Source organism: Natator depressus, chromosome 2, assembly GCF_965152275.1.
Source record: "Natator depressus isolate rNatDep1 chromosome 2, rNatDep2.hap1, whole genome shotgun sequence".
Taxonomy (NCBI): domain Eukaryota; kingdom Metazoa; phylum Chordata; order Testudines; family Cheloniidae; genus Natator; species Natator depressus.
In genome coordinates, this window is record NC_134235.1 from 36936093 (window position 1) to 36952903 (window position 16811).

Consider the following 16811-nt stretch of genomic DNA (forward strand, 5'->3'; position numbering starts at 1 on the left):
CTGTGGGGAGGGATAGCTCAGTGGTTTGAGCATTGGCCTGCTAAACCCAGGGTTGTGAGTTCAATACTTGAGGGGGCCATTTAGGGATTTGGGGCAAAAATTGGGGATTGGCCCTGCTTTGAGCAGGAGGTTGGACTAGATGACCCCCTGAGGTCCCTTCCAATGCTGATATTCTGATTCTATAAACATTAGATTGTAAGGGCCCAATCCTGGAAAATATCTCCCATCGATTTCAGTGGGAGTAGCAGATGCTCAGCAGCGCCCAGGAAATGCTCAGCACCAATAAGGACAGGCCCAACATTTTCACCTTCTCTTTCCAGGGATGAAGGGGGAGAGGCAGGATATAAACTCCCCCGAACATTACATTTCCCACTGACTACTGTTGTAAATTTTAAATAGTGAAGAAGAAATTTGTATCTTGAACCTGCAGAGATATTTTGTTAGAAGTTCATCAGCCATTATAGATATTTTTCACAAGTTCGACCCTATGAAATAGTGAATCTACCATGGCATAACAATGTTGAAGGCTTTTACAGATTAAATCACAAACAGCCATGACCCATTTAAGTTACATGTTCATAAATCATATTTTATGGCTTTCATCTGCGTAATGAATCTGATCATTTATGTTAATTTTTGTTTGAAGAATGGCTTTCCACAATTCAGTCATGCGCTGGAACTCAGTAAGAGCTGGGGAATCTGGCTATAAATGCACAGCAATGAACAGGAGAAGCACTTTTAACAATGAAAATGAGGTGGGTTTTCTTTTGGAGATGTGCTTTTTTAAGCTGCCAATAAAATTAATGATAGTGTCCTTTGGAGTAGCATGATCAGGCTCTGAAATTGTATTTAAAAGCCAAAGGCCATTAATCCTTACTGCACCTATAGCACAATACAGTACATAGCAATTTGCCTTTAACAAAATGTAACTAAGGTGATTTAATTGAAAAAGTGGACATATGAGTTGTATTCAGGAATATTTCTTCATGGTAAATGTAAGGGAAATGACTTTCCAATATTGTAAATGAGGTGATTAGCAGGTCACTTCCCCCCCCCCCATAAGAGATTTTGAAAGGACCTTAGCTAAATAAATTTACAATTATCTGATAGCTCTGATTCCTGGCTACAAAGGAGCATCAAAAATACATTTAATGGTGTATGCAAAAGAATCCACCCCTGCTTCTATCCAGATTCCACCCCCTGTAATTTTAATGTTAACTAAAAAAGGGACTTATCATAGAATATCAGGGTTGGAAGGGACCTCAGGAGATCATCTAGTCCAACCCCCTGCTCAAAGCAGGACCAATCCCCAATTTTTGCCCCAGATCCCTAAATGGCCCCCTCAAGGATTGAACTCACAACCCTGGGTTTATGCGGATCCATACCCAACAAGAAAGGTATCTCGTAAGCTACTGTGAGCAGCATGGCTGGCATTCCACTGAAGAGCAGAATTTACTTCTAGAGTGAACTAGCATTGAAAGATCAATCAGAATTGAATTTGATTTCACTGTAATTCCTAGGAAAAGACTCAGAAATCAGTGCATAGGTCAGTATTTACTGATAGTAAATATGATGGTATTTTTCAAAGCAGGAAAGATGATAAATCTACTTACTGCCCCACATTTTGATCTAGCTTACACTGGCAACAGTTTAGAGTAACTGCACTAAAGTCAACCAGTGTCAGAAAATTCAGAATCTTTGTTCTTCCCTCCTCCCTCCCCCTCCCTCCCTGCCCAAATTTAAAACAAAATTAATTTGTGGTTTTTTTTCCTCCTCAGATAAAAATTTTTTGACACCAAGATGGGAAAACAGAACAGCAAACTACGTCCTGAGGTCATGCAAGATTTGCTAGAAAGTACAGACTTTACAGAACATGAGATCCAGGAGTGGTACAAAGGCTTCTTGAGAGACTGTCCAAGTGGACATTTATCTATGGAGGAGTTTAAGAAAATATATGGGAACTTTTTTCCTTATGGGGACGCTTCTAAATTTGCGGAACACGTATTCCGCACTTTCGATGCGAACGGCGATGGAACAATAGACTTTAGAGAATTTATTATAGCCTTGAGCGTAACATCTAGAGGTAAACTGGAGCAAAAGCTGAAGTGGGCATTCAGCATGTATGATCTGGATGGAAATGGATACATCAGTAAGTCAGAAATGCTGGAGATAGTGCAGGTATGTACTGTTCAGGAGGGTTTTACATTTTCATTTTCACGCTCTGTTTAAATTACGGGGGCCGTATTGTGAATGTTGGGTGCGCAAAAGGTTATTGTGATATCTTCTCCCATGTTTTTAGTCTACTATATATGTTTGCTTGAACATAAAAAGATACTGTTAAATTTGGCAAAGGTGGAACACCAATTAGAGTAGAAATGGAGATGTTTATAGCTACTTGAAGCTTTACTGAGTAGACATGCTGCTTCTCTGTGGGTTTCCCTATGCTGGGAAATTACCTTGAGTTTGAACACGGTAACTAACATAATGATAAATATTACAAAGAACTCCATGTAGACAAGGACTGTCATATTTAACATCATGTCAGCTGCTATTGGGTCATCCTAGTGGGGAGCCTTGGGTTGACCAAGACCCTCTAACACATTTTTAAACGGGACTGGCCCGGTCTACCTAAGAGCAAAGTCCTCTTTAAAAGCATATTGAGTATGAAGAAATAGCTAAAATGTTTGAAAGCTCTTTTCCTAACCCGGACATGGCCTGAGCGCTTTACATTGTGTTAGTTAATATAATTTTCCAGTGTAGACAAGCCCTCTGTTTTGATTCCATGCATGGCTTCAGGTATATTATCTAATGTTGCACTTATGAGTTCTTCCCCATTTTCATCTTTCTCTAATGTGTCTTTCCCCTTGAGGGCACATCAAATTCATTGAAAGCTTCATTTTTTTTTTTTTTTGGTTATAATACACTTGCATAGTTAAATCTGTGTAATCCACCTCTGCTAGGGAAGCGCCTGCCTCCTTGTCACTGGAGATATTGAAGTACTAATTAGATATGATACAATTCATGTTTAAAGATCTGATAGAAATGGAGGAAATGGAATGCATACTAATTACAATTTATGATTGTAGAATCATTATAATGCATGCCATCCTACTCCTTTTTATTAGTCTGTCTTTGAACATCCTCCCAACAGGAACCAGTGATGGCACTTGTTCTATTCCATATACATCAGACCGTATACTTGACCCAGTTGCAGCCACCTTCGTCTTCTTTTATTTTTTGTATTTTGTGTGCTTGTTTGAGAGTTAAACAGGACTTCATGTAGCTAACTCTAAGGGGCATGAATGAATATTTTAACAACTGTGTGCCAAATTCAGACTGGTATAAATGGTACAACAACAATACCATCAGTGAAGTTGCATCTGCTTACAGGGGACATTCAGAAGAAGTATGGATAATGGCAAGTGGACAGAAATTCATGATGAGGGGACAGAAAGGCAGGGTTGTAGCAGGAAAAGCAACTAATAGGAGGAAATAAAAGTGTATGCAGAGAGTCTGCTTTATCTTGCAGCTTCTTACATCTCCTATGAGTTGTTGACTGGTTTCACCGCTCTTTACATCCCCTCTGTGTATAATTGGCACCCATTTATGGTCATTTTCACCAGCTGACCAATGTGTCACTTCTTCTTAATTTGACTCTATAGCAGCTAAGATCATTTTGAAAGTGGACTAGGGCATTACACTTCATTGGACAAATAAAACATGCTTTTCTTAGCCAAGGAAATCACTTTTCTTTCTTTCAAAGACATACACATAACCTTGCCGGTGTGCCATAATAAACTATATGAAATATTCTAGTGAGAAGATATTGCCCCGCTTACAAATTTTCCCTTGCAAAATAAACCAAAAAAAGAGTCAAAACAAAAATTATCCCTCATGCAAACAGACTTTTTATCCCTGAAAATTGAAAAGATCATGAAACACCAGAAAGCACACTTGGAATCTAACTATTGCCTATCTATTAGACAAGGAAGGATTGCAGACACTTTTGTGATGGCCAGCAATATAAAACCCTAAAATAGATAGATTTTAAAAATATGGAGAATGTAGTTCACAAAATTTGTAGTTTTCCTACAAAGGAAACTACTATTTTTTCAGTTGCCACAGATCTGCTAATCAGATTGCTTAGATACTAACTGACTTTGGCTCCTCTTTAGTCATGTAAGCACCAAATTCTGGTATCATTTACACCCATAAAACCCCACTGAAATCAAGGGGCATTGAAGGGATGAAACTGAGATCAGATTTTATCCATTTATACGTCAAAAACAGAAGGATGGAGAGTGTCTCTTCACTCATATCAATATGAACGACTGTACAACTCATTAAAGAAAACTCATGCACGAACTGCTAGATGGAGAATTCGGCTGGCTGTTTGCCACCTTGTGTGTGGAGGGCATGTACAACCATAGTTATTTTATGCATACCTGAGACTGCACACTCCCCGCCCCCCATGGGCCACTGTACTGCATTTGGAAAAAAAATGTGGCTCTCAAGGCAAAATAACAAAACACAAAAAACCGCAAATCAAATAAAAACTGACAAATAGGTTAGAAGGTGGTCAAGATGACCACTCAAGAATCCGTGTCAGACTCCAACCAGCCCTAGCTTTAAAAACAGCGAGAAATGAATACAGTATCAGACCTCTTTTGAAATTTGTACAGACAGGCTCCTCTCCTCTTTCTCTCTCTCTCTTTTTTTTTTTTTTTTTTCCAGACTCCTTCTATAATAGTAACACACAGACTTGAAATTTCATAAAACGTGTTTTGCTGCAAGACACATCATCACATCACTGGAGGAAAAAAATTAAATGCATTAAAAATATGATACCTCTTCCACCTGTGTTGTTTTTCATCACGTAGGCCAACAAAGCACTGGATTTTTAGAGACAAATTCCATTAATTAATGTATTCAACAACCATTCAGTGTTGGCACCAGGGCTGGATATAGGGAAGGTGATCCAGGCGACTGCCTGGGGTGCTGGGCTTGGGGATGCCGGGCTCAGAGTGCTGTTTTTGTTATCAGCAACAAAAGGGAAAATAGAATGTTGGGAAGTAACATGTTTTAGGTATTTCATATTTGCTTATGTATGGTATGAATAAATACAGATTTACAGCTCCTAGCATGCAAATTTATCTTCTTATATGACAGGGATAAATCATGCATGCAAATCGTGCATCGAAGTTATGAAATGGGTTACACATGCAATAAAAAAGTAGGTATTCGAAAGTTTAACACATGGAGTGGGGTGGGCACCTGGGGTGCCATTTGGTCTAGGGCCAACCCTGATTGGCACCCTTGCCCTGCTGCTCTGGTTCCCCTGCTCATAGACCTTGACAGCTCTTCATTCTACCTGTCTCTGTGCTTCCAACTCTCCCCCTCCTGCCAAAATTTTGAGGGACTTTCTAAGGTTTGACGGTGAGAATCTCAATCTAAGAAACCCAGTAAGTTTTGTTCAGCAGCTGCTCCCCTATTGCAGACTAAAGGGAACTTCCCAAATAGAGAAGCTGCCTTCTACATAATGCAGCTATAAGTTCTGCTTGCCAGGCAACTTTGCCTGCAAGTGTCCCCCTGTCCATCCCAATTCACAGAACCATAGGAATGTAGGGCTGAAAGACCTTGAGAGGTCATCTAGTCCAGCCCCCTGCACCCAGGTTCGACAGAGCACTGCTGAATAGAGCAGGACATTTATCTCCCTTGTCTTACATGTGACACTCCTGGCACCCCAGAGTGATATTAGCCTTTTTTTCAACTGCATCACAGTTTTGGCTCATATTTAATTTTGCAATCCACCATAACCCCCAGATCCTTTTCAGCAGTACTGCTGTCTAACCAGTAATTCCCCATTTTGTAGTTGTACATTTGATTTTTCTTTCCAAAGTAAAGTACTTTGCACTTGTGTTTATTGAATTTCATTTTGTTGATTTCAGACCAATTTTCCAATTTGTCAGGTTCCTTTTGAATTCTAATCCTGTCCTCTAAAGTGCTTGCAAACCCTCCCAGATTTGTCATCTGCAAATATTATCAGTATGCTCTCCACTCTGTTATCCCAGTCATTAATGAAAATGTTTAAAAGTACCGGACCTGGAACAGCCCGTTGCGGGACCCCACTAGATACATCCTCCCAGTTTGAAGGCAAAGGATTGATAACTACAGTATTCTTTGAATGTGGTCTTACTACAGTTGTGCACCCACCTGATAGTAATTTAATCGAGATCACATTTCCCTAGTTTGCTTCATGCCTCATCGTTAATAATAATACTGTTATAACACTTCTCATCTGTATATTTCAGAGGGCTGAGGCTTGATGGGGAGGGCTCTGTGAGTGTGTTTGAGTGGCAAAGGCATGTGAAACTGAGATCGATATGGATGTTTTGTTGTCTTACTGGAGATTAATTTTTAGTGGTTGAGTTGATAAGAAATGTCCTTTAGCAATCTGAGCTGTAATTCAACAAAGTTGTGTGTGCGCGGGGGGGCTGTTTGGTTGTTTTTTAATTGTGGGAATAGAGGATACTGTATCAAATGTGTTCCACTTGGACATAAGTCATCAGGAACCTCCTCTTTGTGGGAAGAAAAAAAAAAGCTATGCTTGCATCGTTGATATATCCCTCAGGAACCTATTACAAGTCTCTGATCTATGATACATTTGCATATTGATACAGTAGGATTTATTATATTCTAGGCTGATATTCTGCATGAGACAACACATCAAGCTAATGCATAAAAGGACACCGTCAAAGTGAAAATCATTTAAATGGAAATCCCCCACCACCACTGGAGCCCCCCACTTACGAGGAGCCCCAGGGATTACTAGAAGTGAAATCAAGGAGAGGAAAAGCATTTCGTTTCTCTTTTTGTCAGTCTGCTGACTTTGTGTGCTTTAGAGCACTTGGCCGCAGATCCACAGAGGGAATTAGGTGCTGCAACACCTGGCTATTAGGCAATGTGTGCACTACAAGGTAGGGGTGTGACCTCCCTGCCTGTGTACACATAGTCGCACGAGTGGTCATTGAGCTAGCGTGGGCATAAATAGCAGTGTAGCCTGGAATGTGACATGCTGTACTAATGAGAAGTGCTAGCTGGTGGTATTATTGTATGACATCGGTCTGGTCATGGTGCAGTGCTTGGGTGGGGAGAAGGGAAGCTCACATGCATGCTCTTGCACATGCTCTGTAAGAAGGCATTTACCAATAGCAGCAGAGCTGAAACTGAAGAGACACTGGGCAGATCTGTGCACAGGGAGAGAAGAGAGTATAATTTTAGTTAGTGTGTGTCTGGATGCACAGGTGTCGACTTTCAGCTTTCCCGGGGGTGCTGCACCCCTACTGGGCCTCAAAGCCCCGCTCCCACTCTGCCCCTTCCCCCAAGGCTCCACCCCGCCTCTTGCTGTCCCTAGCTCCTCCGCCCAACAGCTGATTGGCAGCGGGTGGGAGTTGCTGGGGCGAAGGGGAAGGAGCTGATCAGTGCGGCCCACCAAACAGCTGATTAGTGGGTGACTGGTGGGTGCTGAGCATCCACTATTTTTTTCCCAAGGGTCCTCCAGCCCCAGAGCCACCCATGGAGTCGGTGCCTATGTCTGGATGTGATAAATTCCTGAGTCTTTTGTAAATAGCATCTCCAGCCAATTGCCAATTATCTTGGGGTGACATTTTCCTCTCCCCAGCCCTGCGAAAACCTAACTTAGCAGGCTCTATGGGGAGCTATGCAGGATTGGAGAGGGAATAAAATCAATACTGCAGCCCCTGCACAGCAGCTACTCTAGCCTAGGTGTTGCAATAGAAGCTGCTTCCACCACCCCTGTGAGGAGGTTCCTGGCTGCTGGATCTATAAGCGATGATCTCATGGCCCTGCCCCAAGCCTGTGCTCACTCCAGTGCTCCCATATGTTTCAGCCTATTCAGAGCCACCATAGAGGCCATGACCTTGGTTCCCACAAGACACAGAAATTCCATGTTACTCCTGTTCAGCCCTGTCCTAGGGGGACTGTGGGGCTCCCATGCCTTGAGGAGCCTTTGTGCAGGCCATCCACCAAGGGGTGAGCACCACTGACAGTGCAGATCGCCCTGTAGAACTCTATATTCCCTTCAGGCTGATGGCTTGGCTGGCAAAGCTCTTTTCTCATGTTGAACCCTATTTATAGCATGCTGCATGCAATACATAGCAAGTGACTCACATGGGGTGAAATTCACCCCTGTACAAAGAGCCTCTATGCGCCTCAATTAAGTCCTGTTGTGAGAGACTCTGGAACTAGCTACAGCTATGGAGTTATTAAACCAGACGATTTCCAAATATACTTTAGAAATAAATGCCGTGTTTTAATCTAGACACTTTTTGGGAGTGAGAACTCCAGTCCTTTAGCTGCCTCATCGATTAAGCTACAGCACTTCATTTTTGCTGTAAGGATGGAGTTTGAGGCTTAATTTTGAGTGTCGTGACTTTTGTCAGCCACTGACATCCCCAAAGGTGGTGGCATGATCTGGAAGACCATGTCTGGTGTGCATCAGCCCTGCATGGCAGGTTGGCAGCATGTTGTGGCTGGGTTGGGGGAGACGGGCTGATGGCTGGAGTAACTATTGCTCACGCTGGAGCAGGATCAGAGCGAATGTATGGGCTACTGAAGCCTCTTGGGTGCAGGAGCAGGCATAGAGCATCCACAAAGCTTTGTGGGAAGATTTCTTCCATCCCAGTTTCCCACCGGGGTCACAGTGCTTTACCACCCAAACATTACAATGCCAGATGCCCTCTCAGGCTCCTCGCCTGCATAACAAACTCCTTTTCACTTCCAGCATACATCCGCCCACAGTACAAACAACTCCTTTCAAGCTAAAGCTGAAATCCAGCTAAAGAGTTCGAGTCTGCCCCCTTGCTGAAATAGTACATATTTGGAGAGAACCTGAGTAAAATTGAGGGTTTGAGTGAAGTTTAAACTTTGCCATAAGTGTAAAACTTCAACACAACCTTATCCTGTGGAGCTGCTAGGGCATCTTCCCAATACTTATCCAAGGGACAAGTGTAGCACTTTCAGCTGTCACACAAAAACAACAGAAGTGGCTTTGGCCATCCCTCTTAAGCCTGGTCTACACTAACGAGGTAAGTTGATCTAAGTTACACTAGTTAAGTTATGTAAGTTATGTAACTTAAGTTGATGTAGCGTAGATCAACTTACAGCGGTGTCTGCACTGCGCTATGTCCACAGGAGAGCATCTCCCATTGACATAGCTTCCACCTCTCAGGGAGGTGGAGTACTGAAGTCGACAGGAGAGCACTCTGCCATTGACTTATCATGTCTTCACCAGACCCACTAAATCGACACTGCTGCATCAATCGCAGCACCACCAATTTAGCCAGTAGTGAAGACAAGCCCTTACTGAGCTAACTTATCTGTAAGACGGGGAGAAACTGGGCTTGATGTGGCTTCCTTTAAAGGCAGTAGCAAAACTCCCAATGGGACTTTAGTGTGTGGTGGATCAGGCCCTTGTTCTCTTCATTAGATGCCCTGTACTAAAACTGCACTAAAGTTTAATAGAAAGAAATTCGTGCTGTCATCACTACCCCCACCACTGGCTCGCAGACACTTTGTCAAATGCAGGGAGCAGGTGCAGCCCCCATGGAAGTTGCTGTGTCAAATTCAGCAGTGAAATAAAGGTTGGTGCCAGTTACATGCTGGGTGTCAATTGGTCATAAACAGCTGGGTAAGTGGCAGAGCAGTGACATTTGCACCCATTTGTCACTCAGCAAATGTAGAAAGCTGAGGGTGAGAGAGTTCTGCAGGAAAATCAGCCAACAGCAAAGTAAGATAAAGCTGGTGTACTTCCCTCTCCCCCCACCCCTGCTCTCCCCTCCTACGCAAATCACCCCCACACGTCTGATGCAGGGATTACTAGGTGAAGGTCTATGGGCTGTGTTATGTAGGAGGTCAGACTAGATGATCGTGATGGTCCCTTCTGGCTTTTAAAATGTCTGAAGTTATAAAGTATATACTTGGCCTATGTCCCATTGGCCTCCAAGAGAGCTGCGCCTGCTTCTCTCAGGACTCAGTTTGGTCCCCATCATGATTTTCTTTACTCCAGGGTTATGCCAACTTTAGCTGCCCTAACCAGTGCCGTGGGCCTGTGAGGGACAGTCTGCACAGATGGAGGTTGCAATAGCCCAAGGTATCTGTGCTCCCCTTTGTGTATAGTCAGCAATCAGCAGTGATTAGTACCAGTGACGGTTCCGAGAGCCCAAGGACTCCCGTTATGCTCTGTCCCATGCCAGAGGCACAGGGAATGAAGAAGACTCTTGCACCCTTGCATGCCCATGTAGAGGTCTGAGCAGCATTTGGTCCCAGATTAAGGACAATCCGAACATTTTTACGATATTACATAAACCTGCTTCTTTTGAGAGCTTTCTCATTTAAAAACACAGTATAGTGACGGGCAAATCCTGAGTTTTTTAATCAGTTTTCACTTGGCCATTACATAGGAAAACTTCCCACTGAACAACTGAGTAAGGCCATAAAGATTTGACCAGAAACATCATTTTCAGCACAAAAGGAACATTATATTATTCCCATCATGCTCTGGCTCTCCTAGACCATCTCCTGTATTATTCGCTTAACACGCTTCTGTTAAAGGGACCCTGTAGGATGAGCACATCTTTAAACAATTTTGTTCTAAAAATCTGCATTTTCTTACTACGGTTACTTGGAGTGTAACCATGACTGTGAGCCCAGCTAATGTAATTTTGCCCCAGGCTTTCTCTTTACGCTCTATGGGGCTCTAACATGCTGGGATGGCCTAATCTCCCCTCTAAATAAAAGTTTAGCTATTTAATGAATGGAAGATTTCTAAGGATCAGTGCTGCTGTGATCTCTGCAAACCAGAGCTAGGCAGGTGTAAGGTCTGAATGTCCTCCTTTGCTTTCTTTCCTTTTCCTCTTCACTCCCCATTCCTGCCATCACCATGTTCATTTGCTTGTGTGTTATCCCCCCATTCTCTGTTCTTGTGTCTGTTACATTTGTAACCTCTCTGGGATAGGCACTGTGTCTTCTTCTGTGTTTAGACATTGTCCTACAGTGTGAGATTCCAATCCTCATTGGCGCCACTGGGCATTTTTATTATACATCATGATGATAATGAATCGGGTGCTCATCACTTTCCCTATTCAGTTGTCAATTAATATCTAAACATCCTTTTCTGATCCTACAATCATTTTTATAACTTGCGTCAAGGAACTATTAGAGGAACCCCAGCGCAATCTGTTGCCATAATGTTAGTGCCGTAATCTAGGGGACAGATGTTTGATTGCATTCATCAAACAGATGAATATTTAATTAAACAGGCAAATGTCTTTCTCAAGGTGTAATTCTGTATATGAACTTATGAGCTCTGAAAGGTGAGCAGGTTTTGTCGCCAAAAGGAAGTAGTGGTGAATGCTGGGAAAGCAGGACATTCGTCATTCAGAGAAGGAAGTGTCTTGCGTTGTTTAACGGTATCCTCCAGGTGATGAAGCTGTGCTGCTGTGCTCCAGACGCAGTTCCCTTGAGTCCCCTTTGACTTGATGGTTAAAACCTCCAGAACAAAGGGCCTTCATGAGGGGGCAGATGGCAAGCTAGAAAGTGGAATTAAATTAAGTGATCTTGGGCCTACACCCAGGACGAAAAACTCTCAGAGTGGGAGAGGAAATAACCAAAGTGGTGGTGTCTTGGGCCAGATTTATAAAATGGCTGCTACAAATTTTGCATGTTCACCTGTGGTATCTGGAAAATATGTATTTGTGCATGTGCAAATAGGGATTTAGGGGCACAATTACCCGTTTTGCATGCAAAAATACAGTGTGCATGTGCAAATACAGGTTTGCATGGACACTCAGTGTGTCCACATTTTGCAGGCACAATTCAGGGAGCCAATTTAGAAAATATGGCTCTTTTTGTCATAAGATTAAAATTCTCTAATCTATCTCTCTTAATAGGAGGAATAGCAGAGGAACATAATATATCACAAAAAGAGTATATACATAAAATATGTTGAAAACACGACAATTTTGGTGTGGCACCAGGATTTCTCTTCTCTGTGGAATGACCCAGATGAGGTTGTTGTATCTAAGTTAGTGTACGCACATACAAAACTTGGTGCGGTAAAATATCTTATTTTGTAATGTTCTAGGCACTTCACAGGCATGCAGTAAGATGGGTCCCCCTGCCCTGGAAAGGTTATGGCATAAACAGACAAAATAACTGACAAAAGAGTGAGGAAGGAAGCCGAACTGGGGGCAAAGTAAATAATGGGGAATGGGAATGGAGTGGGAGGTTGGGGAAAGGATGTGCAAAAAGATTAAAGAGTTGTCTGCGTGGTACAGTGTGTATCGTGTTATATTTGGAACCATCCATTCGTTAGTTTATTGATCTAATGTATTCTGATGATTTGTAGTAATGTGCTGTACGTATGATAAATTGTTCTGAAGTATATTGCAATAGGGAAAAATACAAGTCCAAAGCCAGAACTATATTCAACAGCAACTAGATAAGGAAACAAGGTTATTTATCAGAAAGTCTCCAGTGTAAAAGAGCAAATGTATGTATAGATTTGTGCATTGTCACTCTCACTAGGAATCTGTGGTGAGAATCCAGGCTGAAGTTTATGTGATGCTATGTTTGTTGTTTTCAGCATCTAATAATTGCCACATTCTATTCAGATCAGATATCTATTATCAACACTTTGCTTCTATCACCTCACTTAGGCAATCTATAAGATGGTTTCTTCGGTAATGAAGATGCCAGAAGATGAGTCAACACCAGAGAAAAGAACAGAGAAAATCTTCCGTCAGATGGACACCAATCGAGATGGTAGGAATCTTAGGCATTTCCCTTTAACACTCTGTACTCTGCAGTTACTGACAGCTGGATTTCCATCAAAGAGCTAGACTGATTTAGGAAGTAGAGAGAGATCACTCTGATGTCAAGACAGTCAGTGGGCTCAATCTCTCCCCTAAGGATTTTTAAAGCAGTGACTCCTATGGCCGTGGGGAAGTCACTTAGGACCTGATTATGCTCTAGCTCTGCTAAATTCAATGCAAAGAGGCTCTGGATTCTACTAGTGCAACTGAAAGCAGAACTTGGCCCTTTAACCTGTCTGCTGCAGTTTCTCCATTTACCTAACTCACAAAAGGTTTGGGGAGGGTTTATTAGTTAATGTTGATAAAATGCCTTGAAGATGAAAACACGAAGGGCTAGATCACAAAGGGACTTTGATGTTGTAACCCCTAACTCCTAGGCTGCATAGTGGAAACCTCAGCCCCAGGTTAGGTGTCCAGGCTTCCCATATAGCACATGGAGCAAGATAGGCACATGAGAGAGGGATCTTCTGAAGCCAGCAAGCTGAGCAGGGCGCTGCCTAAACTACCCAGAAGTGAAATGCAGAAGAAAGGGGTGGGGCTTAGGGTCCAGATCGGGCCCTCTAGGCACCAGACTGATGAGCTGGGCTGGAGCAAGATGCCTATCTCTGCTTGGGATTCTCAGCCGTAAAAACCTCTCCTGGAGTTAGATGCCTAAACCAGGTCAGCCCTTTCTTGCAAAAACACGCACAGAGAAAAATCCACCCAGTTATAGCCCTTAGCCAGGGCACGCACCTGGGATGTGGGAGACTCAGATTCTTTAGAGCAGGGACATGAACTCAGGTCTCCATGCTCTACACCACCAGGCTGTGGGGTTTTCTGGGGCAGGTCTCGCTCTCTCTCTCCTGTTGAAGCTGTTCCACTTGATATAAATAATTAAATAGTCAGTGGAGCAGGCACTTGAAGAGGACACTCCCACATCCCAGGTGAGCCCCTAATCAGTGGATATAGAGTCAGTCTCTTGCTGTCTATTTCTCTGGCCCAATCAATGTTTAATTATTTGTAGAACACTTAATCAGGAGAGTTAGAGTGAGCCCCCTGAGTACCAAGAGCCTGCTCTAAACATTCACTCCTGGAATGTGGGTGCTGTGAGTTCAAGTCAGGCAGCGGGTTTCCCACATCCCAGGTGAGTGTGTGTATGGTAACACCCATTGTTTCATGTTCTCTATGTATATAAATCTCCCCACTGTATTTTCCACTGAATGCATCCGATGAAGTGAGCTGTAGCTCACGAAAGATTATGCTCAGATAAATTTGTTGTCTCTAAGGTGCAACAAGTACTCCTTTTCTTTTTGCGAATACAGACTAACACGGCTGCTACTCTGAAACCTATCTCCCTTTAGTCTCCTTTAAAATTCCTTGTCTAACAGCATAGCTGGCTCTTGAAGAGTGTGTTGAATTAGGAGCTTTGATCAAGTGTGTTAGGAATCTCATTGTTTTGGGAAAAACAGAAGTATAGTAGAACCTCAGAGTTGTGAACACCTCGGAAATGGAGGTTGTTCATAACTCTGAACAAAACTTTTTTTTTCCAAAAGTTTACAACTGAACATTGATTTAATACAGCTTTGAAACTTTACTATGCAGAAGGAAAATGGTGCTTTTAACTATTTGAATTTAAATGAAAAAGTCACAGAAACTGTTTCCTTACCTTGACAAATCTTTTTTTAAACTTTCCCTTTATTTTTTTTAGTAGTTTACATTTAGCATAATACTATACTGTATTTGGTGAGGGGTTTGGGGGTTTTTTGGTCTCTGCTGCTGCCTGATTGTGTACTTCCAGTTCCAAATGAGGTCTGTGGTTGACCAGTTAGCTCGTAACTCTGAGGTTCTACTGTACTGCCTGTTGAGCAGATGAATTTGGTCTTCATTACTTACTATGACAGGTTTCAGAGTAACAGCCGTGTTAGTCTGTATTCATAAAAAGAAAAAAGAAAAGGAGTACTTGTGGCACCTTAGAGACTAACCAGTTTATTTGAGCATGAGCTTTCGTGAGCTACAGCTCACTTCATCGGATGCATAGCATATCGTGGAAACTGCAGAAGACATAATATACACACAGAGACCATGAAACAAAACTTCCTCCCACCCCACTCTCCTGCTGGTAAGCTGTTACCAGCAGGAGAGTGGGGTGGGAGGAAGTTTTGTTTCATGGTCTCTGTGTGTATATTATGTCTTCTGCAGTTTCCACGATATGCTATGCATCCGATGAAGTGAGCTGTAGCTCACGAAAGCTCATGCTCAAATAAACTGGTTAGTCTCTAAGGTGCCACAAGTACTCCTTTTCTTTTTTCTTATTACTTATTATGATTTATTAGTATTGTGGTCACACTTAAACGCAGCAGTCGGGATCGGAGACCCGTTGTTCTAGGCACTGTGCAAACACATAGCAGTAGACAGTGCCTGCCCCAAAGAGCTTACATGCTACAGGCCCAGTCCAGCAAAGACTTAGATATGTGCTTATCTGTGTGCACCGTGGGTAATCCCATGGTCTTCTATTAAGTACATGCCTAAACCTTTGCAGGATTGTGGCTTTTCTAGAAAAGACGGGGAAAACCCAACAAAAACGTAGAACCAGAATGTCAAGGGTATATGGCAAGTCATTCAGCAAGTGCATATTACCTCATGGGAGTTCAGGCGAGGCACAAATCCACATTGTATTACGGGAGAGGTATTTTCCCGGGAGCTCCGAATGGGGGCCCAAACTACAAATCCCATAAGGGAATGTGCTGAGAGGGAAATGCAGTTCAATGTTTTATTGAACAAAACAAAACATTTTGGGTCAGTTCAACAAAACAGAATATCTGATTCTGGTCAACTCAACCCAATCTTTTTACCCTTTTTGTTGCTCTCTCCTCTGGACTCTCTCCAGTTTGTCCACAGTTTTCACAAAGAGTGGCACCCAGAATTAGACACAGTACTCCAGCTGAGGCCTCAACAGTGCTGAGAAGAGCAGGACAATTATTTGTCTTACATATGACATTCCTGTTAATACACCTCCAGAATATCAGCCTTATTAGCAATTGTGTCACATTATCTCATATTCAATTTGTGATCCACTATAACCCCCAGATCCTTTTCAGCAGTACTATCACCTAGCCAGTTATTCCCCATTTTGTAGCTGTGCATTTGATTTTTTCCTTCCGACATGAAGCCCTTTGCATTTATCTTTACTGAATTTCATCTTGTTGAATTCAGACCAGTTCTCCATTCCAGTGGAAGTTTTTTTATCTGCTCTATTGCACACAAGCTTCTGAGATAGAGGTTGCCCTGTAGTGATAAAACCTGCAGTTACAAATTTCCTGCTCAGCACCTAGATACTACTGTAATGGGCACTCTAAAGAAACCCCAGGTGAATAGATGGATATGGGTCCTTAATTCAAACATACATTTGGAAAAGGCACTTGTGTGTACTCAGAGCAAGTCCATAGCTTTTAGAGCCTGCCTGTCTCCTCCTGTGATTCTGGGTCTATTGCAAGGAACCAAAGCACTTGTGCCACCTGCCCTCACATTTGAATGGAGGGAGCATTCTCAGAGCATGTCTACACTTATCATGGATCAACGCTGCGGCAGTCGAACCACTGGAGGTCGATATAGAGGGTCTAGTGAAGACCCACTAAATAGACCACAGATTGCTCTCCCGTTGACTCTGGTACACCACCGGAACTAGAAGCCTAAGGTAAGTCAACCCAGTTTCTCCCGTCAACCCAGCGTGGTGTAGACACCGCGATAAGTCGACCTAAGCTACATTATTCACGTATCTGGAGTTGCGTAACTTAGGTCGACTTAACCCCAAAGTGTAGACCTGCCCTCAGAGAAGGTTCTTCAAATCTGAAAGTCTCTCCACACAGTATTGATCCACCAGAGCCTAGATTTTGCTAGTTTCAGGCAGGCTGCAAGGCCTAACCATTTCCCCATGCTTTC

General features: G+C 42.8%; 1 protein-coding gene across 6 annotated transcripts in view; it reads left to right on the forward strand.

The window, feature by feature from the left end:
• Positions 1 to 16811, forward strand: part of NCALD (neurocalcin delta) — a 145514-nt gene that overhangs the window by 116568 nt on the left and 12135 nt on the right. For 5 of the 6 annotated variants that reach the window (XM_074944013.1, XM_074944012.1, XM_074944014.1 and 2 more), the window contains 2 exons: positions 1779 to 2178; positions 12738 to 12843. In XM_074944013.1, the coding sequence (XP_074800114.1) occupies positions 1801 to 2178; positions 12738 to 12843 (484 nt within the window). In that variant the 5' untranslated portion in view covers positions 1779 to 1800. Of the gene's footprint in view, positions 1 to 646; positions 756 to 1778; positions 2179 to 12737; positions 12844 to 16811 lie in introns of all 6 variants that reach the window. The other variant, XM_074944011.1, reaches the window with a different exon arrangement.